Source organism: Trichoderma asperellum, chromosome 3 (genome assembly GCF_020647865.1).
Source record: "Trichoderma asperellum chromosome 3, complete sequence".
Classification (NCBI taxonomy): Eukaryota; Fungi; Ascomycota; class Sordariomycetes; order Hypocreales; family Hypocreaceae; genus Trichoderma; species Trichoderma asperellum.
The window spans coordinates 1011676-1035242 of record NC_089417.1 but is presented as its reverse complement, the minus strand read 5'-3'; the positions used below and the strand labels follow the sequence as shown (position 1 = coordinate 1035242).

Genomic DNA, 23567 nt, shown 5'->3' with positions numbered 1-23567 from the left:
CTTTAGCGGAAGCCAGTAAGCCAAAAGCTGCCTGGCCGCCAAGTTGCTCCCCCAGACAAACTGATCTGTTGCCCCGGATTCCGAGGCATTGCGAAATCCAGAACAGGAGAGCAACACCAGCTCAATACCAGTGCAGAAGTCGGGTTTGAAAAAACAGGCCACAATGTGGGAAGAATAAACAGAAGCACAGAAAGACGAAATAGGATCCGCCTCGCCTGCTGTGGGAGCACAAGCGTCGCCACCGAGTGGTGGTTATTCCCCGAAACAGCCGACGTCACTACGGGATCCGGACTTTTGGCCTGATTGTGCTACGTTGTGGCCCGGAATTTGTACGGCGCCGTTTGGCTGGAATAGACGACGATTCCATTCGTTTTTGTCTTGAAAGAGCAAAAAAATTCGACGGTTGTTGACGTTGATTGCAAGTTGTCAATGTTCAACTAACAAAAGGCGTGTTTACGAGCGACTGCCTAGGTGTTTTGTCGAAGCATTGGGGTAATACGGAGTCGGGGAGTCGGGACATCAAAGAATCGCATGGGGCGAAAAAAAAAAAAAAATTAAAAAATTAAGCTATCAATGCACATGTACCAGTACTTGCCAATCAATATACTATTCGCATATAGATAGACACGCAACTTGAGTTTAATGCCACTCATACAACATTTCGTCGTCGCGCATAGCAGACTTGAGGATCTCGCATCTCGCATCTCATTCACCGATCTTGTTTAGTTTCCAGCGAAGACCGACGGACTGCGGAACACCAACCGCCACGAGGACCTTGAGCGCCATCTATCCGCTGCCCACGGACGTCGAGCCCACTATAAGTCCGCTGGTGGGAACGCCTCAGTGGGCTGCTGTCGGCGGCTGGCCGCTATTAGCAGCTGCGTCGCAGCGCTAATGGTTTCTGTACTTGGCTAGGTTTTTTCCTGCGCGAGCCACCAGCGACCAAAATCTGGGGCTGCCGAGGCCCTCGGCCATCCTTTTTCAGCAGCCCATGTTTCGTTAAACCTCCACCTTTCTCCCAGCCTCAACTCCAGATCTGGATTCCTTCTTTCTATTCCAACTTTCCTTATTCCCTCTTTCAGTAATTTCCTTTCCTCTCCCTCTTTAGGCTTGCACGTCGCCTTTCCCTCACACCATCTCGATTCTCGTGTACGTCACGAGCGTTGCAGGAACTCGTCTCAACAACACGCGGCCAACTCGACTCACAACTCGCGACACAATGGCTACCAAGGACGTAGAGGCGTACATCAAGACCCTGTCAACTCCGCCTGCGCCCGGGGCTCTTCACGGCGTTGCCATCCCCGGATCAGAGCGCCCTGGCCGCACCGCCGTTTACCGCCACCACAAGATTGGCGATGGAGCACTTTTGACCACGTTCTACCCCGAGATCCAGTCAGTCAACGACCTGTTCGAAGCCTCTGTCAAGAAGCGCCCCAACAAGCGCTGTCTCGGCACCCGCCATTGGAACGCGGCCACGCAATCATGGCAGGATCAGTATGAGTGGGAGACGTACGCCGAGGTAGCTGAGCGCCGCAAGAATCTGGGAGCTGGTATCGTCGAAATCCACAAGGCCATCGGCCATAACGCGGATAAATACGGTGTCGGTCTCTGGTCTCAGAACCGCGCCGAATGGCAAATCACCGGTAGGCTGATACCTGCGCATTGCAATGTCCCCCCCAGGATCGACTATAAGCTGCAGAACTAACCAGTCTCTCGATATGTAGATCTTGCACTTGCATCACAGGCCCTCTTCACTGTGTCGCTCTATGAGACTCTCGGCCCAGACGCCTCCGAGTACATCATCAACCACGCCGAACTTGCCTGCGTCGCCTGCAGTCTGCCTCACATCCCCACTCTCCTGAAATTGGCGCCTCGAATTCCCACCCTCAAGCTGATCATATCTCTCGATGAATTGGAGCAGGGTGAGCAAGAGGGTCTGACCAAAAAGTCTGTCTTGAACAACATTGCTGCTCAGCATGGCATCAAGATCTACTCCTTTAAGGAGGTCGAGGAGATTGGCGCTAAGTCAGGCCGACCCGTGCGCCCCGCTGGCTGGGACGATATCTGCACAATCAACTACACTTCAGGAACCACTGGAGCGCCCAAGGGCGTTGTCATCACCCATGGCAATGCTGTTTCCGCCATCTCATCCAGCCGCCTGCAGGGTTCCGTGACATATAAGGATGTCCACATGTCCTATTTGCCTCTTGCTCACATCTACGGCAGATTGGTTGACCAGGTTGCCCTTTCTGAAGGCGCCAGCATTGGCTTCTTCCGTGGCGACATCCTGGGACTGGTTGATGACATGAAGATTCTCAAGCCCACAGGTTTCATCTCTGTCCCCCGGTTATACAACCGCTTCAACTCGGCGATCCGAACCGCCACCGTTGAGGCCGAGGGTGTCAAAGGTGCTCTATCTCGAACCGTCATCAACACCAAGAAGGCCAACATGCGTCTGCCACACGGACAGGCTAGCAACACGCATTTCCTCTACGACCGCATCTGGACTCCCAAGGTCAGGGCTGCCGTGGGCTTGGATAGGGCCCACTCCATGATCAGCGGTAGCGCTCAGCTGGACCCCGATGTTCAAGAGTTCCTCCGTGCCGCCTTTGGTAACAACTTTTACCAGGGCTACGGCTTGACCGAGTCATATGCCGTCGGTACCATCCAGGTCCCTGGAGATTTCGGTCTTGGCACCATTGGACCCCCAACTGGCTGCGTCGAGATCTGCTTGGAGTCTGTACCCGAATTCGAGTACACTGTCGAGGACAAGCCTAACCCTCGTGGTGAGCTCCTTCTCCGTGGCCCGTCCATCTTCCGCGAATACTACAAGAACGAGGAAGAGACCAAGAAGGCCATCGATCCCGATGGTTGGTTCCACACTGGTGATATTGCAGAGTTTGACAAGCTGGGCCGTCTCAAGATTATTGACCGCAAGAAGAACGTCCTCAAGCTGTCTCAGGGTGAATACATCTCCCCCGAGCGTATCGAGAACGTCTACTTGGGCAACACCAACCTGATTGCCATGGCCTATGTTCACGGTGATGCCAAGGAGTCCACTCTTGTCGGTGTCTTCGGTATCGATCTGGAGAACTTCCCTCCGTTTGCCAGCAAGGTTCTTGGCGAGACTGTCACCGCCGATGATCGTGCGGCCCTCAAGACGGCTGCCAACCACCCCAAGGTTAAGCAGGAGTTCCTCAAGGTCTTGAACAAGATTGCGCAGAAGCAAAAGTTCAACAGCTTTGAGCGTGTACGAAATGTCTACCTCGATATCGAGCCTTTCAGCATCGAAAACGAGCTTTTCACACCAACGTAAGTTACAAATCATTGCCGCATATATATATAACAAGAGTGGATTACTGACTTGTCGATAATAGTCTCAAGCTGAAGCGGCCTCAGACTGCGAGGGCCTTCCGTACCCAGATCGACAAGATGTATGAGGAGATTGCTGCCGAGGCTGGCCCTGCCAAGCTGTAAAATAGACCGCGCGGGATGTATATGAATAGGCATGACGATGTTGAGCGACTTTCTTATTACGTTTTTATGTTTGCATAGCTACTAGCTGCTTCAACTCGGTTACCCAGCTACCTACCGATATATAGTGGTTGTGGATAGAAAGAGGCTGGAGGTATTGTATTGCAGTACGTACGGCGGCATACTTTTCTCTTTTAGTTATTTATTTTTCTTGGCTATCATGTGTTTGTCGAGTATCATCGCGAGAGGCTTTATGAATCTAAAGTAATAAAAAAACACTTAATTGAAGAGTATAACTGGAAGCTATGTGCTACAAAGTGAAATATCAAGAAAGTTTTGGTTATAAAAAATATGGTTATAAAAAATATGTAATATAAGAAGAAATATAAAGACTGCTTATAATAGCAAATTTAATGAAAAAAAAAAAAATAGCGTTTCTATATTTATAAATGTTATTCTGCTCTAAATTAACTACTGCAAGTTTTCAGATGCTATCTGATAAGCTGTTGTCGGCGCGCGAACTCCTTTTTGTGGATCATGCTAGATCAACGTCACGCCGGATCTTGCATGCCGGAGGGTAGTAACCATATCTTGTTTGTCGCGATCGTGGTCGATACCCCTGATCTTAGCCTTCAATACAAAACCGTTAATTTTGTTTAATGTGCATAAATTTGCTTTAGAAAAATGCTAAGCATGGTTTTGTGTTCATAGATATAGAATAGTTGTGGTTAACTTGCAACTGGAGGGAGGCATTGTTATTAGCCAAGAGACATCATGACAGAGCCGACGTATAGCAGCGGAGCTTTTAGAAGGCTTTAAGTTACATCATTTGACCCCCAAAAGCAATTCAATCCGACTATACTTTAGTTATAATTGAAAGAGCAGAAACAACCATATTAAACTGTAAGCCCTTGTACTTGATAATGTAGGTAATTTAAGGTCAATAATGCTTAATACAGCAGTTTTAATAAATATATATATATACTTAAGTTGCTGTAAGAAATTAATGCTTTTTCTAGATTTAAAGTAGGAATAGTATTTATAATTAAATAAGCCTTATAATACTAACCGAGGCAAATATAATAGTATTAGTTTTATTACGTAACTACATCACGTGATATTCCATCTTTTAGCTTCCCTTTAGCCGTGTTTAAGACCCCCATTCTTACGTATCCGTGGTTTTAGGAAGTAGCCTGAGTGCTTTAGACGTGTGGGCACGCGATGGGGTAAGTCTTATATCTCTTCCACCGCGCCCATATAGCCCGAGATCCGTTTCGACGCCTGCGTGAGATGCTCGCCCGAGACTTCTGGCGAGCCGGCCGTCTTCATGAGCCTCGTGCTTACCTCTGGCCCCTCCAGGCCCCCGGTCGTTGAGGTTGTCGACTTGACTGAAACGCCGCCACCATCGCCGCCATCTTTGGAACACATCGCAAACGGAAGTCGAAATGGCACTAGCCAGCCTTTGCTTGAAGCACAGCGCCAACAACATGGCCGAGTTGCTGCCCAGGATGAAGGACCGCCGTTCAAAAAGAGACGCGTAGACCTTTCCTGGCCTGAGAAGCAATCAATTGCCTGCCAGCAGGTCTCGCCATACGTCAGCCGTGGCTTGGCGGACCTATCATCCTCCGAGTATATAATAGATGAGATCGCGATAAGGGTATGGGATGCTTAGAATGTTAAAGCAATCTTGGTGATGTTGGCTGACTGTGGTAACAGGCCGTTTCTATATTTGCCAAGGATCCGGTGTTTATTTCCCGATTGGACGAAAACGACTATACGCTGCCTGCCAACGATGAGTGGACTGCTATCAGGGTTAACATGATTGTTACCGAGCTATCCCGGAGACCTGTAGGTGGAATTAAAGAAAAAAGAAGTCAATACACACATGTTCATTCGAGCTGACACTGCTCTCCAGGAATATCAAGTTACTCCAGCCAAAGAGCCAGCAGCCGCCGAATGCCAGTTTCTCTCAGTGGAGGATCCACCGCAAACGCAGGGCGAGGATGCGCCAGAGGTGCACATGGCAGATGTCAAACAGCTGGAGACCCCGAGAACCGACATAATCGAAAACATTACACCTGCAATACACTGGAGCCGCTGGAAGCCGCTTCCCAAATGCGGCCCATCATCAAACGCCTGGTTTGCTCTTGAACAACGACCTTACCAATCAGCATCGGATCGCGACCTAATTGCGAAAGGCGCCGGCAGCCTATATCGTGACCTACGACGAGAGATGAATGGTCCAATGGTCTACCATGTGGACTTTAGCTCTGATGAGGTTCGGCAAATCATGGCGTGTATTTCAACATATCTTCCTCCAGATACCCCTGCTAGTTCTGAAAATTTGGCGCAGCTATGTCTTCAGTTTAACGTTCCTTCAATCGTTGGCACTACGTTGCCTTATCGAACGGCTGAGGATATACGGAATTATTGCTCGGATATACTTGCGGGCAAGGCGACACCACCTGATCGAGCCCAAATTCTGACAATAGATCCAAACTCCCAGAACTCTCGACATCAACAGGAGAGTAGGCGTGCTAGTCGACTATCAACCTTGCTTCTGGCTCGTGAAATAGAAGGAAATCGAGGGTTTGGATCGATGCGCCAATATGAAAACTTTCAAAACGAGTTTAGAAAGGTCTTTGAGGATAGCCTAACCTTGGTCGCAGAGTACACAAACTGCGCCGGAGATATTGCGACGACCACCTGGATTCCGGACGGCAACGTTTTATGTGGCACAACGGTGCACTCCGACAGCCATAATCAGCAATATAACAAGCCTGGAAACTTGCTCCTTTGTTCGACCAAATTGGGTCAGCTGAAAGCGTTTCCCGATCACCGAATTCCGCGACCGCTGGTTGACAAGGGTGAAAATTCCACTGTGGCCATGCGCCAAAGCCAAGATCCGTGGCTCTACTCATCAGTTGTGTGCTCAGATTACGACAACGTTCTCGGCTTGGCATACACTTCTAGTTTTGACAAAACAGTCAAAGTTTGGAAGGTTGACGAGACTGGTAGCAACATGACAGCGTTGGCCACATGGCATTTTGAGGGCAACGTCAACTTTGTTGCCGCGGCCAAGGATGGCTCTGGACGGGTTGCTACTGCGGCCGACACCCCAACCGAGGCTGTTCGAGTATATACTGTCAATATGAACGACATTGCTAATAGCTCCTACGTCTCCTTTTCTTGCACGCGTACCGATGCCGACGACTCTGACAAGTGGGCATATTATCCTGCAACTATGCAATGGGGCCGCTGCTCGAGGAGCAAGCATCTGCTGGCTGTAGGATACTCTCCTCGCAGCTTTTCTGGAGAAGACCTTGATATCCCAGAAGATAAGCGGAACTCGGGAGAGATCACTCTATGGGACGCAGCTGCGAGCCAGCGAGTCACTGTCTTGACGGCGACAACGGCCAACTTTTTCGAGGTGGTTTGGCATCCTACATTGCCGAGATTCATCGCAGCAACTTCGCCCTCACAGTTGAAAGTGGCGCCTGGCGTGCGGACACAGATTCATCTGTTTAGAAAACAGGATGCCGCCTATGCTGAATATCACAACCTTGACTGCTTTGCGGCAGATATTAACGAACTGACATTTATGCCAAACTCGTCGAGGCATGCATATGTTACTGCAGCGTGCACAGATGGTAAAGTGTACGTGTGGGACACAGCTCAAGGGGACAAACCTGTGCACATATTACAGCACGGCCGTCCCTTGGATGAGTATTACGAAGACCGAGAGAAGGAAGATACCGGAGTTAAATTTACAGCTTGGGGAAATAATTTGGATCGATTCTACACAGGCGGCAGCGATGGTACCGTCAGGGTGTGGAATGTGCGTAACAAACGCAAGCCATACTTGCGAACCCTTTTAGAAGCCCCTGGTCCTATTTCTTGTGGCTCTTTCTCTCCCGACTTGCGGAAATTAGTCGTTGGAGATGCTACGGGCCGGGTGTTTTTGTTTTCTATAGACAAGGAAGACGAGCCAGAATCACATTTCATTACGATCCCGGGTGTAGATCGCCAGCTTCGACGCCCTACACCATTTATACCCCACCCCGAGCCAGAACCTCCAGCCCGGAACCCAGGAGGACCGGAAGATGTGTATGATGACGACGAAGACGTGCATATCGCTGATTTGGTGAAGCGTACCTACCTAGACACAAATCAGATTGTGATCAACCCTAATCCTACCATTGGCGCCGTACAAGGGCCAGAATATGCCTCAACGGGACTCTTCCGCCGAGAGGCACACTTGAATGAAGATCCAGCAGGCCATTTACTCAGTTATTTTGAAAGAAATCAAAGGCAGAGCATCGAAGCAAGCCGCGGCGGGTTTGCCCGCTCAGTACGCAGACTTCGAAGCCCGGGAGAAGTAGATCCCCTAATGCAAATTCTACACTATACAAATAAGGCGCGGGAACTGGATATAGAAGCCATTTTGGCAGACGACCTCGCGGATTTACTAGCAAGCAAGGCGGAGTTATCGATGAGCGAAGTGGATTGCGGGTTTGTATATGAGGAATTGCCAGATGAAGAAGGAGAAGAAGAAGAAGAAATGGGGGATGAGATGAATGATGACTCCAATGCAATGCAATGGGCTGCGAGCGGATAGACTTGCGGATACCAAAACGCTGTAGCATATACAGATGGCGCATATGTACATCCAAGATTAGTTAACACGCTGCCCGTTAGATGGGCTATTTAGAGAATATGGTACATGCAAGAAGCCCCCTTCTATCTATTGCCTTGATCGTTGGTAGAAGTAAGAAGTCGAACCCATAGAGAATATTTATGATATAATGGAGTCAATGCAAGGGTACGCATGGATGACAGAAACGACACATGTGTTCACAAGCATGGACGTTATTGAAAAACAGCGCAATATTAATGAACAAAACAATGTAAAGGGTAAAAAAAAAAAAGAGAACAAAAGAAGAAGAAAAATATAAAAGCAAAAGAAATGCGTCATCCGGAACTCGAATCCGGGCCTCAACTTTTCAGCATGGAAGAGTTGAATCCTAACCCCTAGACCAATGACGCTTTTTATCCTTGTACAGAGAGGAGCAATAGACAGCTTATGAAGCTACTGAGACCCATCGTGAGAAATACTAGCTAGCTTGATAGGAAGCTTAGCTTAGCTTGTGATGAAAGCTACTATATATACACCAGCTAAAGAGAAACAATGTTTAAACAATCGAGAGAGCTTTAATAGCCCAAAATAAAGCTAGCTTATGCATAGCCTACCTAGTTTGCTTCGATTGGGAGAAAAAAAAAAAATTTAAAGCCAATGTATGTACATCGCCAAACTTGTCAAAAAATGAAACGACACCTGCAGGATTCGAACCTGCGCGTGCGAACACAATGCCTATGATACCAATTGATAGCAGGGCATCGCCTTAACCACTCGGCCAAAGTGTCTAACCGTTCATGGAATGACATTGTCTTAGACAAACATATAAATTCTATTGCGGCAGAACATGGCCTACAAAAGCTCTAGTTGAAGCCGATTGACATTGTTAAGTAGTAACATCAGATGCTAGTTACTTGTACAGCAACATGCTCTTCACAGGTTACGGGGAATATATCTGTTTATAAATGGAAAATATGAATTGCAAAGAAATAAATATCATTGCTGCCCTTTCTCCCTTGGAGCTTTGTCGTAGCAAAAGTTATCTCCACCGCATGACCCTTTTTTGAGTTCCAATAATCCAAGAATTCAGTTCTACCAATCTATCATCCGATTCAGCTAATTTCAAAGATCGCAACAACAAGCAAAGACAAAAATAAGCAATGAGGAATATGATGATGAGAAAAAAAGAGGGGGGGAAAGGGGGAAAAAGAGCATAGAACGCGCCAATAACAAAAGACAAAAAAAAAGTTCATTCATCGGACGTAGATGAAGAAAGAGCGAGCCTTTGATCTGAACTCTTTGTTTACGCATATCCAAGGTCCTCGCCGCTTCCTCGACGCTCACCAAATAGATACGCTGCTTCAAGACAGAATCGCCCATGGCCCCTTTCCATTCGTCGCTCGCTACCGTAGCAAATCAAAACTGCGTCGACGATTCCGCTGAGAATGCCTTCCATTGCGCCCATAACCGAATACCCAATGAAACTAGCCATCATGCCGACCACGTATGCATATGCTGATCCTCGCACACCTACACCATCTGGAAGCTGAATTCGCAACTGTTTGGCGGTAATTACCCAGCCCGCGAAACCAAGGCCCGTCGCCATAATCAGTCGTGTTGCGACCAAGAGCAACTTGGCCAGCCGGTACGGCAATAAGCCGTTCCCTTGGCCACGTAGGCGCAGAGCCCTTGGTGTTAACGTAGTAGTAGGGATTGCAGCCGAAACAAACTCCATCTGATCAAGACCCCGAGCAGACGTGGCCAGGCCTTGAGAGTGTATAGCCGCAAAAGTAATTGTGAGAGGGTTTGTGAGAGCCACTATCGGCGTAGGAATCCAGAATGAGGCAACGTTTGTAATTATTGCGCCTATCCGCCTTGGTAGGAAAATTAACGGTGCCCGGATGAGGAGAGATAGCAGCGTCGATTCACAAATGCTACCAAAGATTGTCGTCGTACCGTGACTCAGGGCTGCCAGCACAATCTCCTTTGAAGGCGTAGAAGGTCCCGCGTTGCGGTGGAAGTACCACTGAGAAACAGTCGCAGCAGTGGTCGCTCGATGTATCGCGTTGATGACGGAGAGCGTCCACATATACATAAAGACAAAGCCTGCACCGAGCCACCAACTGGATAAGCGGATCACAAACTGAGCCAGAGACTTGGAGAAATACCCGCCCATGAATACCCGGGTAAACATGGCCAGCCATACCCAAGTCCACACAACAATCAATGCCAGACAGCCAAAGCCCACCAGCAAGAGACCTGGGTTTTGAGCCAGAATCTTGGAGGAGAATTGAAGAATCTCAATGGCTTGCTGAATCGCTCTTCGGCTCTTAACGACAAGCCACAGCCACAATATGCACGAAGCTGCAGGGACGGCGGCTGTCCATCTCATAACGCTGTCCTGAAAGCTAGTCCTTTGTGTCCGTCCCTTGAAGGATGATGCAAACGAAAAGATGGCAAAGGAAAACATGATGGCCGGCACAGCGATTAGAATAACGGAAACCAGCGGCCGAACAAAGGACCGCAGGGCTGCCAACCATACAAACGACACCATTACTGCCACCACGGTATCGACGGCGAGCATGTTGAAGGATTTTTGTAGCGTTGTATAGATGGTATCTCCAACAGGACTACTCCTGGGGGAGGTATTTAGCCATACTAGGACAAAAGTTGACATCATGCCAGCGAGACAGATTAAGAAAATCCATGCAAAGAAGGGATCTTGTCGAAATATTTCTCCTTCGATGAACATGTTTCCCGCTAAAGCTGGGTCAACTTCTGGTGGCTCCGTGTGTCGCGTGCTGGCCATGTCGGTGTCACTTCTTGCGGACCTCGCTATTAGGGGCGTTCGTCCGGAATGATCTTTGAACCGCTGGAAAGCTGGGGGGCTGCCATCGACCGTCTCTCCTAACAACGAATCCGGCGGATCCTCGTCAGGATCCTCCTGCGACCCAAGACCGACATCAACCATGTTCCCCCTGTGATCGCCGCCGTGATCGCTTCCGCCATATCTGATATCCTCGTTGTCGTGATCAACTTCTTCTGCTTCCTCCTCTTCTAACGGTGTATCCTTTGCAACGGAGGCTTGGTGTGAGCTCCTGGTTCCATTCCAACTGCTCTTGATGCCTCGACCAAAGCCTTGGGCTCGATACGGGTGATCGAACTGACTTGAGCTATCTTCGAGCGAGCCTCGACTGTTGGCATCTGATTCAACACTATCAGCCAGTTTGCTGGCAGCAGCCACCCGCCGAGATCTCTGCAGCGCAAAGAGGTCGGCGGCTTCCCTATCGCGCTCCTCCTCGTCATCCTCCTCCCGAAACTCGTCCAGTGTGCTGTGGAACAGAGGTGCATCCTGCGCAGCCGTTATGCGCGAGCCGAATGCGAGCTGGCCGAAACGTGAACCGCCGCTGCCGCCAGCTGCTCCTCCGCCACCGTTCTGATATGGGTTGCCCCTAGAAAGAAAGGACCGCTGGCCCCCATTTCCGCGCCCGGCGTCTCGGTAGGGTCGAGATGGACGTGATGACCAGTCGTTTTGCCGGGATGTGTTATCGTTGTCTGGCTGGCCAAAGTTCGATAGCCTCGACTGCGACTGCGCGAGAAATCTTGAGGCGTCTAGCACATGGCGTTAGCAGCAGGTTGGGAAGACGCAGCCTCGCAGGATGCAGTGTCGTCACTCACACTCGGAAAACATGATGGCCCTTCACCTGCCGCCGCCCCCACGATAAGAGGCTGGTCCGGCTGTCACCTCGACGGCTGCGTAGCTGCGGTTATGGTGAGCGGCAGTTTGCTGTTATTTTCTCGTTGCAACGGCGATGTGATGGAATCGGCTCGCAGACTGGTGGCGATGACGAAAACGCTTGGACAGGCAGCAAAGACTAAGACGGGCGCTCTCCCTTGCATTTAACGGGGAGAACAACAGCCCAAGATGAATAAGAAGGACCAAAAATATTACACCATAAAGGGATATGATAAGATGTATAGGCGGCGGTTATTCAGTCGCCAAGATGGAGAAACACCAACGAAAAAATAAAAGATGTGCCTCGTAGTCAAACGAGAAGAGAGAAACAATAGGGTCAGGCGACACAAGGCGGATGAGTCGGTTTGGTGACCTCGATAGCCGCAAAACTTAGTGAATGGCTAGGGGACGATTGGAGCGTGCCGTCGCCGGCGCAGAGCCTAAACTCTGCTGGCGGTCAGCGCCTCAGCGAGAGCCACAGGTGACTGGGCGGCGGCCCCGTAAGTCTGGGATGGACGAGGGAGGGAGGGAGGGAGGTACTTTGTACAGTCAGACAGCCACGCCGGGGAGCGCAGCGATAGGGAGAGAGGCTCTGGGAGGATCCGCATCCGGGGGGTGCTGCCTGCTGGGATGGCACAGGCTGCGTGGTACCTGGGACTTGTGTTGAATGAGCACAAGGGCAGCGAGGACGTCATTTGATCCCGGCCAAGGTATCTACTAGGCAGCGCTACGTGGTGTTACATGATGCCTAAGGGTTGAATAGCCCGCAAAAAGGATGGCAATAATAGCTGAGAAGAGGAAAAGGCAAGTGGAAGGATGCCCAAGCCCTAAAAAAGCTTGAGCAGTTGAGGCTGCGGCTTATACAAGCAGTGGCGCCATCATGCCTCCGAGGGTGTTCCCAAGCTGCCTAAAGGAAAACGCAGCACAGCTTCAAGACCCCGAGATCCACCTCGGCTGCATACCAACCTACGTACAAGTGCCTAGTAGGTAGATGGCTTCATGCATCTGCCATTACAGTATAGCTGTGCATGTACTCCGTACCGCCAGTAGTAAAAAATGTGCACAGGCATCTCTGCTGCCTCCCTCGCTGCAGAGCACGAAATGCTCTTCCACGAGGCCGCTGCCGGGCCGTGCTACTGTAGGTACGGGCCTAAGCACCCACCGCTAGGCCGGCCACCGTCTCGTCATGATGCCGTTATCGCGCCGTTGCGTCACTGATAACGCCAATTTAGGCACGGCAGATGCAGATGCCAAACGAAACGTCAGGCAAGCTCCCGGCTATCTATGCACGTTTCTGCAGCGCAGCAGCCTTAAAAAAGATCATCAGCGAGGCATCCGATCTACTAGTGAGTACACGCCAAGCATTCTGTCATAGATTTCCTCGCTAGAAACAGACAAAAGAAAAAGAAAAAAGAACAAAAAGAAAAGATCCCCGCCCCCAACATCTTCTCCTCTTCTCCAGCTTGTCCCTCACGCACGGGTCACACCGAGCACCAAAAACAGGCCCCTCAGCTCCTCTCTTGTCGTCGCTGGCCCGTGACAAGCCATCGTCACCTGCCCTTTTCCTACAACCCAAGACCCTTTGAACTTGTATTTCTGTCCCTTTCATTCCTGTGTAATTGTACTTCTTGCAACCGCCGCATCCTGTGATTTCCTTTCATTCTGCTCTACAAAGCCTTCCAACCCTTCCCCCCTTTGTCGATTGCGTCAACGGCTTTAAGAACCATCTTTGTCTTGGCCTTTTCTTTTTGTTCCCACGCCGCACTCCACGCACGTGCCGTTCGCCGCAGCGATAGCCTCGAACCCACCTCAATTACACTTCCGTTCTACGAACCACCACCCCGGCAATTATAGCTCTGGAACTTGCGGTTTTTAATAGTCTCAGTCGGTTCGATTCTTATTATAATCCACCTCTTCAGCTCCTCTTTCTTCTTCATCCTCTCTCTCTCTCCCTCGCTACTCCTCGCAAAAAAAAAAAAAAATCAGTCTTGCGCCAACTGCGCAGCACACCTCATTAAGCTCCTCCCACATGTCCTCCTCAGCGCCCTGGGACTACATCGCCAAGCTGGTCTGCATAGGCGACTCGGGATGTGGCAAATCCAGTCTCACCATCCGCCTCTGCGAAGGCCGCTTCTCCGCGCACCACGACGTCACAATCGGCGTTGAATTCGGCTCGCGCATCGTGCCCGTCGGCCCGCCTCACACTCCCGCCGCCATCGCATTCCCTCCCTCCTCGTCCTCTGCCGATGCGCCGCCTTCGCCCGGGGGCCTTCCGGAGCCGCCACGCGATACCAGCAACACCCCTCAGAAGCATATGAAGCTCAGCTTGTGGGACACGGCCGGCCAGGAGACATACAAGTCAGTCACGAGGTCATATTTCCGCGGCGCAAGCGGCGCGCTGCTCGTCTTTGACCTGTCGCGCAAGGCCACCTTCCAGCACGCTACAGACTGGCTAAACGACCTCCGCCAGATCGCCGAGCCGGACATTGTCATCGTCCTGGTCGGCAACAAGGCCGATCTGACACAGCAGGAAGACAACAAGCGCGAGGTCACCCGGGAAGAGGCGGAAGAGTGGGCCAAGCGCAACGGCATCCTCGAGTATGTCGAGACCAGTGCCAAGAGCGGCGAGAACGTGGAAAAGGCCTTTATGAGAGTCGCCGAGAGGATATACCAGAACATCCAGGCCGGCAAGTATAATCTAAACGACAGGAGATCCGGCGTCAAAGGCCCCAGCGCTGGTGGAAGCCGGCAAGTGAGGTTAACAGCTGACGCCAGCAAGTCGGGCGGCGGATGTTGTTGATTTTTCCTGGCATATTTAAATTTCCTTCTGTATAATGCAAATCGTAAGCGAACAGCCGTGTTGAGCAACATGGGAAGAATGAAAGGAGGAGGGAAAGCTAGCAAGCAAGACATGATACCCGATGGGCTTCATCATTACATGACACTCTGGTCATTGAGGACCGACCCTTTAAAAATGACATAGCAAAGCAACTGGAACATGGCACTGTATAATAATAGTAGATGCTCAAAGCAATTGGCATTCATCAAGCCTGTAATCACACACACAACTATTTCTTTACATAAAGTCAAGATTGGGGGGAGATATATGTCTTGCATTAAATGCGGTTTATAGTATTTTCCGCCAACCCTTTTGTTCCTATCATCGTTTTTATATGACTTACGAAATCCATCCTACCTATCCCGTTGCTCTTTTTTTCTTCATTAATGCGAAAAAAAATGTCTCCATCCCATCCCGCGCCTTTTAAATAAAATCTTACATGAAATATTTTTTTCGTTTTTAGAAATGAGTAGTCTCTCCTCTTGCCCATCCTCCACTCTTCTTCCACCGCCACGATAAGAAAAAAGGGAAAAGAGCTTTTGACAACTAACATGAAGTAAGATATAAGTAAATCATGCTCGCCATCAATGCTTGTCGAAGGTGCCTAGTTGAAATACTAGATAAAAAACGAGTTTAGTCGCTGATGCGCCAGTTGTCAAACCACTTCAGGTACGAATACTGCTGGTTGTTTCCAGTCATACCCCAGCAGATGGGCATGAACAGGATGTAAAGTCCGATAATGACGCTGTACAGGACGCCATAAATGACGCCCTGCACGATGGCAGCGCGGTTTCTCATGGTCCAATCGACAAAGAAGCCCAGAGATAGGATGGCGAAATACAGGGCAGGGTAGTAGTGGTGCACGTAGGTGACACGCGCCATGATGACAAAAGGAAGATAGTGCAAGAACCAGCCGATAATTGGGTAGATACCGGCATAGTGGATCTGTTCAATCTCTTTGTTGTCCAGCTCCCTGTATCCACGCTGCCATCGCACAATGTACCAGACCACGACGAGGCCGACGAGGCCGAGAGATACCGTGCTGCCCCAGTAGATGAACGGGTTACCAAGGAGGAAGTACTTGACAATGTTGTCATCCCAGCCGCACATACGAAGTCCCACGTTAAGGATGGGCCATTGCCACCACTGAGAAGCCAAATCGTCCTGCTTATCGGGATCCGGCACAAGGGCGTTGTTGGATGTCATCATTGCTACGTTGAGATGAATGAAATCGTGAATGAAGGGCGACTTGTAAACATTGGGATCACTCTCAGGGACTAAAAGGTAAATGGTCAGCTATTGGCGTCATAAAAATTAGAGGTCCAAACATGAGTTATAACTTACGCTTCTCGTTCCAGTGGGCCTCGACGTTCCAGTGAGTATAAGTGTCACGAGGGTTGTTCTGCTTGTCGCAGGTCACTTCAATCTGCTTAAAGCCCCATTGAGGAAGGTTGACGTTGCCAGCTCGTAGATAACAGCCCAAAGAGGTGTGCTTAAGACGGAAGGCCGTAGTAAGAGTGCGGATCTTGCTGCGATCACGAGATGCCGCATCCCGGACAACCTCAATTTGCCAGTGATCCTTCTCATCTCCAACAGTGAGGTTACCGTAGCTGGAAACTTCGCGGTGGGACTTGGTAACGGGGGCGTCAATATCGTGAGAGTGCAAGTTGCGGCCAGTCTGGGCGTGGATAAGGCGGATGACTGATCCGTCACCGATGAATCGGAGATCACCTTCGGGATCGTAATCCGGCTCGTAGCGGTTGGGGTAAAAGAACCAATCGTTGTTAGCATCCTTGTGGTGGTAGCAGGTGACTTGTTGCTGTCCAGAGCCCTCGGGATAGGTCTGAACGTGAGAGTGAAGGAGACCTCCGCCATAGCCCATGTTCTTGATGGTGGCGCGAGATCCAATGGCAATCTCAAGGGGGCTGTTCTTGCCGACCTCGGTTCCCTTCAAGTTGGCTTGGAAGAGGGAGCTCATCTGGGCATCGCCGGGACCGGTGGAGTCGAGGATAGCGAAATGCAGAGCAAACGAGAGCATATAGATGAGGAAAGGAACGACAATGAGCCCCACGACGCGAGCGGAAAAGTGAGCGGCGAGAACAGGCTAACAGGGTTGTAAGCGAACAATTCAATCACTGTAGCAGAAGAAGGAGGGGATCTAAAAAAGGACTCACAATAGGCATCTTCCTGTCACCATACTTTCTCCAGAGATCCTCAATTGTGTAAAGACCAACCAAAGCAGTGACAAAGAGACCCACGAGCTTAACACTGCAAACACATCCAATGCTCACACCAGTCATGAAGAGCCAGAAGAACCATTCGGGCTCGAAGCTGTTGTGTCGCTGATTGTGGAATTTGGCCCAGCAAAGAGTGGTAGCAAAGGTTCCGCAGAGCAACATGGAATCGAGGAGAATAAAGCGGCTGATGGTGGTGTAAGAGTTCTCGCAGAGAACCATCAGAGTAACGAGCCAGACAGCAGGTCGGGTCAGCTTCAGCTCCTTGGCGGTAAAGTAGGCCATGGGGATGCAGGCAATGCCAAAGGCGGCATTAAAGGCGCGCATAAAGGTGTAGTTGACATCTTCGGGGTATTTCTCGCCAGACTTGAATTCGAAAGATCCGTTGTAGCCGGCAAGGACTCCAGAGAGACCTACCAGCATCTTTCCGAGGGGAGGGTGGACGTCGAAGTAGTATTCATGCTTGATGTAGTAGCTGCCAAACTTGCCAAAGCTGTCAAACAACAATCAGCAAACCCGCTCCGTTCTAGCGTCTCTCAAGCAGCAGAGACCAGGATCCTTGTACATACTGAGCCTCATCCCAAGTCACGATATCGCTAATGCCAATTTTATACAATCGAGTGAAGATGGCAACGGCCGTGAAGATCAGCGGGGCAAAGATGGACTCCAAATCTGCAAACACTTGGAAGAAGGATTTCTCCTGCAACCGCTGTCAGTCAATCCCTGTGCGCGCAATCAAGTCTCGTGGCTCTGGCTGCCTCTATACCTTATTCGCAAGCTTCTTCTTATCATCTGGCTGGGCTGCATTGGACGAGGGCGCGGCTTGCGAGGCAACCTGTCGCTTCCTCAAGCCATCGCCCAGGTCAGCGCCAGAGGCGAGAGCGGCCTTTTCGGCAGCCATGGTTCTGAAGACAACTATCTGGTGTCCCCAGAAGTTGCAAGTGGAAACAAAGAATCAATTGAGTCTGTAGAAAAAATTTCAAGAAGCGGGAGGAGAGAAGAAAAAGGGGAGGGTCGCTCGGCCACCTCCCAATGCGGCACAATTTGTAATGACTGGACGAGTTTGGGACTCAAAAGACTATAACATCGACGACGGCGACGACGCGGCACCGTCGATTCGAAAAGGGAGAAGAGGAGGAAGCAACAATCCTGAGGGCCAAGTCCGGCTCAGGGGACAGAAACGAAATGGAAATGACAAAGGAGGTGTTTGTGGTGGATATTGCTGCTTGCGTCGGATATTCCAAGAATACGACAGCTTCCTTAAACCCCCCTGGTTCAGCTCTAAGGAATATTGGCCACCTTGCAATCCCTCTAGCTAAGGCCGCGCCGGTGCTCAGCCGCGTGGCTAGTGGCGTTCCTTGTTGCTGGGACTATTTGCAAGTAGTGTGCGTACCCAGTTGTAGCTCTCCCTCTTATTTTCCGTTCCGCATACCAGCCCACTACCTGCGGTCCAGGCACACTAGCAGCCACCAGCCACAGATGAGAGCGACTGAGCCACACCGAGCGAGCGCCTGTATAAGGCCCGTCCGGCCGTGGTAAGTACTGAGGTACGTTCCAAGGTACTGCAGCTGCCGGATTGTTGGGCTGGAGCTGGAAATCCATTTGATGGCGCAAAATCACATGCAAGCGTCCCGCCACTAGACCTGCTTCTGTGCAGACCCGCGACAAGAGGGAGCTTTTTCGTTGGCCCAAGAATAGTAATACAGTGCTAGCCTGCTAATCTAATCCCTGCCTTATGTCATCCTTGCGATTAACGCTGGCCATATCTTGCTGAGAATCTCGCCGACGCCTGGCCGGCCATCGCACGACTTCTCTTCAAGCCTTACCCTTTCTTCTGGCCTCCGGTGGCCAAGCAGATGGAATCTCTCACCAGCCGAGCATGTCTGACTGATCTTGCAGCTGAACCTACTTGTGCTCGTCCCGTATCCTACTTGGCGTCTTTTTCTGTCTTGTAATCCCAGACATCACCGCCTTTCCACGGCTGCCCGTCTTATTGCACGAGCCAGGTAGTAGCCTCATCTTCTCGTACTTAATCTTAGACACCCCCCCGTCCTTCAGCTGCGCCTCAGCAGCAGGCGTTGCGGCTGCGCCAACAAATCAATCCCGATGCCTTCCCTGGTTTCCGAATTCATCATCAACCCTGTGCTGCGACAGGCTCGCCGCTTTTCTGAGATCTCCCGTGCAGCGCCATCGGTAGCCGGGGAGGAAGAGACTCCGGTGGTCCAGGCGGATGTTGTCCACGATTCGGATGATGCCGAGGATGTTGTGCAGCAGGGGCCGGATCTCCCACTTGAACGGCAACGCTCACGGCCTCTGAGCTCTTCAACCCAGGAAACGATTGTTGAAGAGGCCGCGGTTGAGCCGGTAACACCCACTGCACCGCTACTCGATCATCTTGGCTTTCCCATAACGCCACCCAGAAATGCACCGGCCAAGAGCGGGCCCATCCCGGCAGACGATGGCATGCGAGAGCTGCGGTCCCGCATCCAGGAGATCAATTGCCGAGACATCTCATCTGGCGAGAAGGCAAGGCTCATCCACGATACTCTGCTGGAGGGCTATCGTGCGTCCATGGCCACGGCCACATCCCTAGGCAAAGGCGACTCGGATGATGGAATAATCGGCCATGTATGGGAGCCCGCCAGCCCAACCGGGCCTCTCGAGTCCTTCAAGTTCTGGCAAAATCAGGTCATGGGTGAGCCGTCGGTCAAGGAGACGTTTGTCTTGAGTGAAAGTGACATCGCCCCGACCTACGCCCCTATCCGGCACTCAAGAACACCAAGCGCAACAACGCCGACGCACTCAGCTGCTTCGCTTACTGAAACCCGAGGCCCGCTAGGATGTGAGCACTATGAGCGGAACGTGAAGCTGCAGTGTTCCACCTGCAAGAAGTGGTATACTTGTCGGTTCTGCCATGATGCGAACGAGGATCACACTCTTATCCGCAAAGATACAAAGAACATGCTCTGCATGCTATGTGCTACGCCTCAAAAAGCGTCTGATGTATGCAACAACTGCGGTGAGGTAACGGCTCAGTATTACTGCAATATTTGTAAGCTCTGGGAGAATCGCCCCAACAAACCCATCTATCACTGCAGTGACTGTGGAATATGCCGCCGGGGCATGGGTCTTGGAAAGGACTTCTTCCACTGCAAGGTAAGTTGGCTACTCTTTCAAATAATCTTTTTTTCCAGATGCGGTTGTTAAACAGCTTAATTAGACATGCCGAGCATGCATCACTACATCGATCGAGAGCTCACACAAGTGTATCGAGCGATCAACTGACTGTGACTGCCCGATTTGCGGCGAATACATGTTCACATCACCGAAACGGGTAGTCTTCATGGTATGCGGCCATAGTATACATAAAAAGTGCTATGAGCAGCACATGAAATCCTCATATAAATGCCCGATTTGCAACAAAAGTCTCGTCAACATGGAAACGCAGTTTCGCAACTTGGACCTTGCCATTATGAGCCAGCCTATGCCACCCGACTTTCGTGACACAAAAGCCAAGATTCTATGCAACGATTGCTCCGCCAGAAGCACTGTGGCATATCATTGGCTGGGACTCAAATGTTCAATTTGTCGGTCGTATAACACGGTAGAGCTGCAGATAATGGGCCGGAATATTGAGGGACTCCAGCCTGCTGCTGGTGACCAGCCTCCGGTTGCAGAAGAAGCCAGCTTACCAGAGGCCATGCCTGGAAATCGGCGAATCTCTATTACGACAGGCCCGCGAGCAATCCCAGGCCCTAATAGACGGCGACACTCTTCCAATGCGCTCGAGCCACCGTCACGCATAATAGACAGATATGCGCGATCCATGTCACCTTCACACCTAATGATGGATCTACCACAGTCAACCGTTGTAGAAGTGGATGGGGAGTCTGATGACGATATCTTGGGTTTCTGGAGAAGCGGTGAAGACGACGAGGACGATGGAGCCAGTGATGACGATGACTATAGTTCAGAGGAATCCAGCGATGACGACGCTCCCGAGGCAGATGATGATGAGGACGACGACGACGACGACGAAGATGAAAACGGAATCAACTTGATTGGACACAGATAATGAACTAGCATGTTGTCCGAGCCTTGGGTTCTCGATGATAGCACACAAATCGCTATTTGATAACAACCATGATGACGTATGGACAAGCAAGTATTCTAGGTATATACACGAGGGTCGTCTTTCTGGGGCGGAGTTTTGCGGTTGAATAAGTTTTGCTTCTTGGGATACCACTCTTTCCTTCTGTATTTCTTTCTTCTCTTTCTCTTCCTTTTTTTTTCTTTTTTTTTTCCCCCTCTCTTTTCTTGCATCACTTTATTAATGGAGTTGCTTGACGAATTTAAAATGACAGCATGGCGTATTGAAATTGATTGGGATTGTATCGACGGCAAAAAAAAGGGGCTCGCTCAACCAAAAAAAGAGGAGGAAGCATTTTTTGGAGTATCAAGATTGAGAGACATCAAATTGGGAGTCAAGTCTTTTTTTGTTTAATTCAACATTTACCATGTAAAATAGTAGTTTCATGCCTCAGTGGTAATACATAGCCTTTTGTAAACATGCCTTAAGCGCCATCAATAACAGTTGATAGAATCCCAGCTCAAAATAAAGTGGCCATCATTACATTCGTAACAGAGGAAAAGTCCCTCAAAATTTGTCGAATAGTGCGCGAAAGAAAGAAAAGAAAAGAAAAGAAAAGAAAAGAAGAAGAAGAAGGAAAAAATCATCTGAGAGAGAGCGGTTGGCGTTGGTTCACCGACGGCTGTTAGCTACAGCGGCCTCTTGCTGTTCCCGCCTCGTCTCGTCGGCAATCTCACGTAGCTCCTTGATGACTTGCTGTAGGGGGCGTTAGCAAAATGACAGAACATCTGAGATTGAATACGATGCGCGCAAAAGGAGGAGGAGGAGGAGGAGGAGGAATCAATGTTACATACGACCAGCGATTCGGGATGGACGCCCTGTTCGATTAATGAGATACACGTCGACAGCATGCGGCGGTCCATGTGACAGTTCTAGAGAGATGAAAGAAAAAGTCAGTCTGAGATTAAGAGGACGGGTGAGGAACGGATGGCGCTGCTTTGGTGCGTACCAGCATGGCGGCAATCTCCTCGAGAATATCGACGGCTTGGGACGCCGCGGCGTGTTTATCTGGCTTATCAGGCTTGGGCATGGCGAGTTGATTTAGATGGTGTTGGTTGCGAGTTGAGAGAGGCCTTGCGGCTCGGATTGTTTGGGATAGGTAGGGATGGATAGTGGGGCCAGACGCGCTCAGTGGGCGTGCTAGGGAGATCTGCCGCCTTCCGGCTTGACGTGCCACTAGGAGCCGCCCAAAATATGAGCTTTAGGGCATTTTTAGAACGAACGTATGCATGTACCTGGATGCCTGATTTCGGCTGTGGCGACTTGAAGATATCCATTGGGCCTTTTAATGGTTGGTTACATGTGATGTCGGGTTAAAGACGCGGGCTTGACTCATCCAGGCCCGGGCCCGCGCCGCTTCCGTACTCCGCACAAACAAACATGCACTCCATTTACTCCAATTATAGCAATCACCGTCTTGACTCTCCTGAAAACAATTTGCTCCTCCCGTACATCGTGCAGCACACAGCCAGCCTCACCAGACCGATTGCTTCCTTTGATTAGACTGGAGTTCGCGGTGATTTTTGCCATTATCCACAATCTATTGGTTTTGATGTTGAACACATACTTAATAGCCAGCTTACTTGTGGGACTCTTTGCACATGTGAAATACTAGTCAACCATCAATGACAATGGCCACCACGTTTCAGTCCTTCTCACGCCTCCCCTTTGAAATTCGCAGCCAAATCTGGGCCTTGGCAGCGTACCCACGTCTCGTCCACATCCGCACAGAGCCCAAGCCAGGCCGATTTGAGGGCCACCGTTTTGCAGGCTCGGACCGTTATTTTGCCTCTATGATTCCACAAGCGGAACTCATGCATGTCTGCCGGGAGTCTCGTCAACTCGCTCCATATCAGAAAGCATTCTTCACTACCTTACCTGGCGACTCCGAGACTCGGTATATTTGGGTGAATTTTAACGAGGACATGATCTGCCTCGAACACCACCATCTGTCCGCCCTTAACCCGCATGCGGCCGATATTCAGCGGCTTAGGTTCACCGTACCAACGGGGAGAGAATTTGAACACTGGGGCGAACCATTTACTAGATTTACGAGCTCATGGTTCACGGAGTTTACCGCTCTGCGGGAATTGCACTTGGCCATATCGTATTACATGAATTTCTGGGGGGCAACCTCTGGCTCGTATGGCATTTGTCCTATCGCTAATGTTAGGTTTGTTGACATTCATACGGGGCTTATGTTGACTAAAGCTCAGATTGATTTAGCAGAGGAATGGTTAAGCCAGAAGGGGTGGCTAGTACAGAATATGGATGACATTGACGAAGAGTTGTGGTCCGTTAGTGGATTTCCTTTTATTGAGCTTTGCTCAGATGTAGAATAAGATTACTGTATAATACAATAACTAAGCTAGCTCAAATGATGGAGAGATTTTTATATGGTGAAGTATAAATTTAAAACAATTGAATACTAACGTTTTCAAACCGCCAACTACGTAGATTCCGAAAATCTCTCTCGTCTCCTGTCCTGATCTTATTCT

The 23567-nt window shown here is 50.2% G+C and overlaps 8 protein-coding genes and 2 non-coding genes across 12 annotated transcripts; 5 read left to right on the top strand and 5 right to left on the bottom strand.

The window, feature by feature from the left end:
* The first annotated feature begins 807 nt into the window (after positions 1 to 807).
* Positions 808 to 3859, top strand: TrAFT101_004939 (uncharacterized protein). The gene is made up of 3 exons (XM_024901953.2): positions 808 to 1643; positions 1725 to 3312; positions 3378 to 3859. The coding sequence occupies exons 1-3, from the start codon at positions 1220 to 1222 to the stop codon at positions 3475 to 3477; spliced, it is 2112 nt and encodes a 703-aa protein (XP_024759697.1). The 5' UTR covers positions 808 to 1219; the 3' UTR covers positions 3478 to 3859.
* A 795-nt stretch (positions 3860 to 4654) lies between these two features.
* Positions 4655 to 8256, top strand: TrAFT101_004938 (uncharacterized protein). 2 transcript variants are annotated; one of them, XM_066127332.1, is made up of 4 exons: positions 4655 to 4700; positions 4834 to 5131; positions 5191 to 5322; positions 5390 to 8256. In XM_066127332.1, the coding sequence occupies exons 1-4, from the start codon at positions 4696 to 4698 to the stop codon at positions 8090 to 8092; spliced, it is 3138 nt and encodes a 1045-aa protein (XP_065983443.1). In that variant the 5' UTR covers positions 4655 to 4695; the 3' UTR covers positions 8093 to 8256. The 2 variants fall into 2 exon arrangements, with proteins under 2 accessions (XP_065983443.1, XP_024759698.1); XM_024901954.2 differs by having other exon boundaries at positions 4655 to 5131.
* A 185-nt stretch (positions 8257 to 8441) lies between these two features.
* On the bottom strand, positions 8442 to 8520 carry TrAFT101_004937. The gene has a single exon. It is a non-coding gene; the product is annotated as a tRNA-Gly (tRNA).
* Positions 8521 to 8803: 283 nt separating this feature from the next.
* TrAFT101_004936 lies at positions 8804 to 8898 on the bottom strand. Its single transcript has one exon. It is a non-coding gene; the product is annotated as a tRNA-Ser (tRNA).
* A 193-nt stretch (positions 8899 to 9091) lies between these two features.
* TrAFT101_004935 (uncharacterized protein) lies at positions 9092 to 12356 on the bottom strand. Its single transcript, XM_024905775.2, has 2 exons — positions 11789 to 12356; positions 9092 to 11722 (listed from the first exon to the last, which is right to left on the bottom strand). Exons 1-2 carry the CDS (start codon positions 11799 to 11801, stop codon positions 9414 to 9416), a joined length of 2322 nt encoding a protein of 773 aa, XP_024759699.1. The 5' UTR covers positions 11802 to 12356; the 3' UTR covers positions 9092 to 9413.
* Positions 12357 to 13088: 732 nt separating this feature from the next.
* TrAFT101_004934 (uncharacterized protein) lies at positions 13089 to 14943 on the top strand. Its single transcript, XM_066127331.1, has 2 exons — positions 13089 to 13192; positions 13248 to 14943. The coding sequence occupies exon 2, from the start codon at positions 13876 to 13878 to the stop codon at positions 14644 to 14646; it is 771 nt and encodes a 256-aa protein (XP_065983442.1). The 5' UTR covers positions 13089 to 13192; positions 13248 to 13875; the 3' UTR covers positions 14647 to 14943.
* Positions 14902 to 18193, bottom strand: TrAFT101_004933 (uncharacterized protein). Its single transcript, XM_024900417.2, has 5 exons — positions 17686 to 18193; positions 17489 to 17619; positions 16860 to 17412; positions 16030 to 16789; positions 14902 to 15962 (listed from the first exon to the last, which is right to left on the bottom strand). Exons 1-5 carry the CDS (start codon positions 17818 to 17820, stop codon positions 15319 to 15321), a joined length of 2223 nt encoding a protein of 740 aa, XP_024759701.1. The 5' UTR covers positions 17821 to 18193; the 3' UTR covers positions 14902 to 15318.
* Positions 18194 to 18670: 477 nt separating this feature from the next.
* On the top strand, positions 18671 to 21564 carry TrAFT101_004932 (uncharacterized protein). The gene is made up of 2 exons (XM_024904021.2): positions 18671 to 20075; positions 20140 to 21564. Exons 1-2 carry the CDS (start codon positions 19026 to 19028, stop codon positions 20992 to 20994), a joined length of 1905 nt encoding a protein of 634 aa, XP_024759702.1. The 5' UTR covers positions 18671 to 19025; the 3' UTR covers positions 20995 to 21564.
* TrAFT101_004931 (uncharacterized protein) lies at positions 20940 to 22342 on the bottom strand. Its single transcript, XM_024900379.2, has 3 exons — positions 22019 to 22342; positions 21864 to 21941; positions 20940 to 21765 (listed from the first exon to the last, which is right to left on the bottom strand). Exons 1-3 carry the CDS (start codon positions 22097 to 22099, stop codon positions 21682 to 21684), a joined length of 243 nt encoding a protein of 80 aa, XP_024759703.1. The 5' UTR covers positions 22100 to 22342; the 3' UTR covers positions 20940 to 21681.
* Positions 22343 to 22486: 144 nt separating this feature from the next.
* On the top strand, positions 22487 to 23472 carry TrAFT101_004930 (uncharacterized protein). 2 transcript variants are annotated; one of them, XM_066127330.1, is made up of 2 exons: positions 22487 to 23242; positions 23296 to 23472. In XM_066127330.1, exons 1-2 carry the CDS (start codon positions 22695 to 22697, stop codon positions 23342 to 23344), a joined length of 597 nt encoding a protein of 198 aa, XP_065983441.1. In that variant the 5' UTR covers positions 22487 to 22694; the 3' UTR covers positions 23345 to 23472. The 2 variants fall into 2 exon arrangements, with proteins under 2 accessions (XP_065983441.1, XP_024759704.2); XM_024908290.2 differs by having other exon boundaries at positions 22487 to 23472.
* Positions 23473 to 23567: the final 95 nt, after the last annotated feature.

Bases quoted from the DNA above. Each gene is read 5' to 3' on its own strand.
- TrAFT101_004930 (XM_024908290.2), top strand. From the start codon at position 22,695: ATGACAATGGCCACCACGTTTCAGTCCTTCTCACGCCTCCCCTTTGAA.
- TrAFT101_004933 (XM_024900417.2), bottom strand. From the start codon at position 17,820: ATGGCTGCCGAAAAGGCCGCTCTCGCCTCTGGCGCTGACCTGGGCGAT. The intron at 16,790-16,859 runs GTGAGTCCTTTT...CAACCCTGTTAG, and splicing joins GTGACAGGAAGATGCCTATT to CCTGTTCTCGCCGCTCACTT. The intron at 15,963-16,029 runs GTAAGTTATAAC...TTTACCTTTTAG, and splicing joins GGCCCACTGGAACGAGAAGC to TCCCTGAGAGTGATCCCAAT.
- TrAFT101_004931 (XM_024900379.2), bottom strand. From the start codon at position 22,099: ATGCCCAAGCCTGATAAGCCAGATAAACACGCCGCGGCGTCCCAAGCC. The intron at 21,942-22,018 runs GTACGCACCAAA...TCATCTCTCTAG, and splicing joins AGGAGATTGCCGCCATGCTG to AACTGTCACATGGACCGCCG. The intron at 21,766-21,863 runs GTATGTAACATT...CGCCCCCTACAG, and splicing joins TCCATCCCGAATCGCTGGTC to CAAGTCATCAAGGAGCTACG.
- TrAFT101_004938 (XM_024901954.2), top strand. From the start codon at position 4,802: ATGAGCCTCGTGCTTACCTCTGGCCCCTCCAGGCCCCCGGTCGTTGAG. The intron at 5,132-5,190 runs GTATGGGATGCT...CTGTGGTAACAG, and splicing joins TAGATGAGATCGCGATAAGG to GCCGTTTCTATATTTGCCAA. The intron at 5,323-5,389 runs GTAGGTGGAATT...ACTGCTCTCCAG, and splicing joins CCGAGCTATCCCGGAGACCT to GAATATCAAGTTACTCCAGC.
- TrAFT101_004934 (XM_066127331.1), top strand. From the start codon at position 13,876: ATGTCCTCCTCAGCGCCCTGGGACTACATCGCCAAGCTGGTCTGCATA.
- TrAFT101_004939 (XM_024901953.2), top strand. From the start codon at position 1,220: ATGGCTACCAAGGACGTAGAGGCGTACATCAAGACCCTGTCAACTCCG. The intron at 1,644-1,724 runs GTAGGCTGATAC...CTCGATATGTAG, and splicing joins CGCCGAATGGCAAATCACCG to ATCTTGCACTTGCATCACAG. The intron at 3,313-3,377 runs GTAAGTTACAAA...TGTCGATAATAG, and splicing joins AACGAGCTTTTCACACCAAC to TCTCAAGCTGAAGCGGCCTC.
- TrAFT101_004932 (XM_024904021.2), top strand. From the start codon at position 19,026: ATGCCTTCCCTGGTTTCCGAATTCATCATCAACCCTGTGCTGCGACAG. The intron at 20,076-20,139 runs GTAAGTTGGCTA...CAGCTTAATTAG, and splicing joins AGGACTTCTTCCACTGCAAG to ACATGCCGAGCATGCATCAC.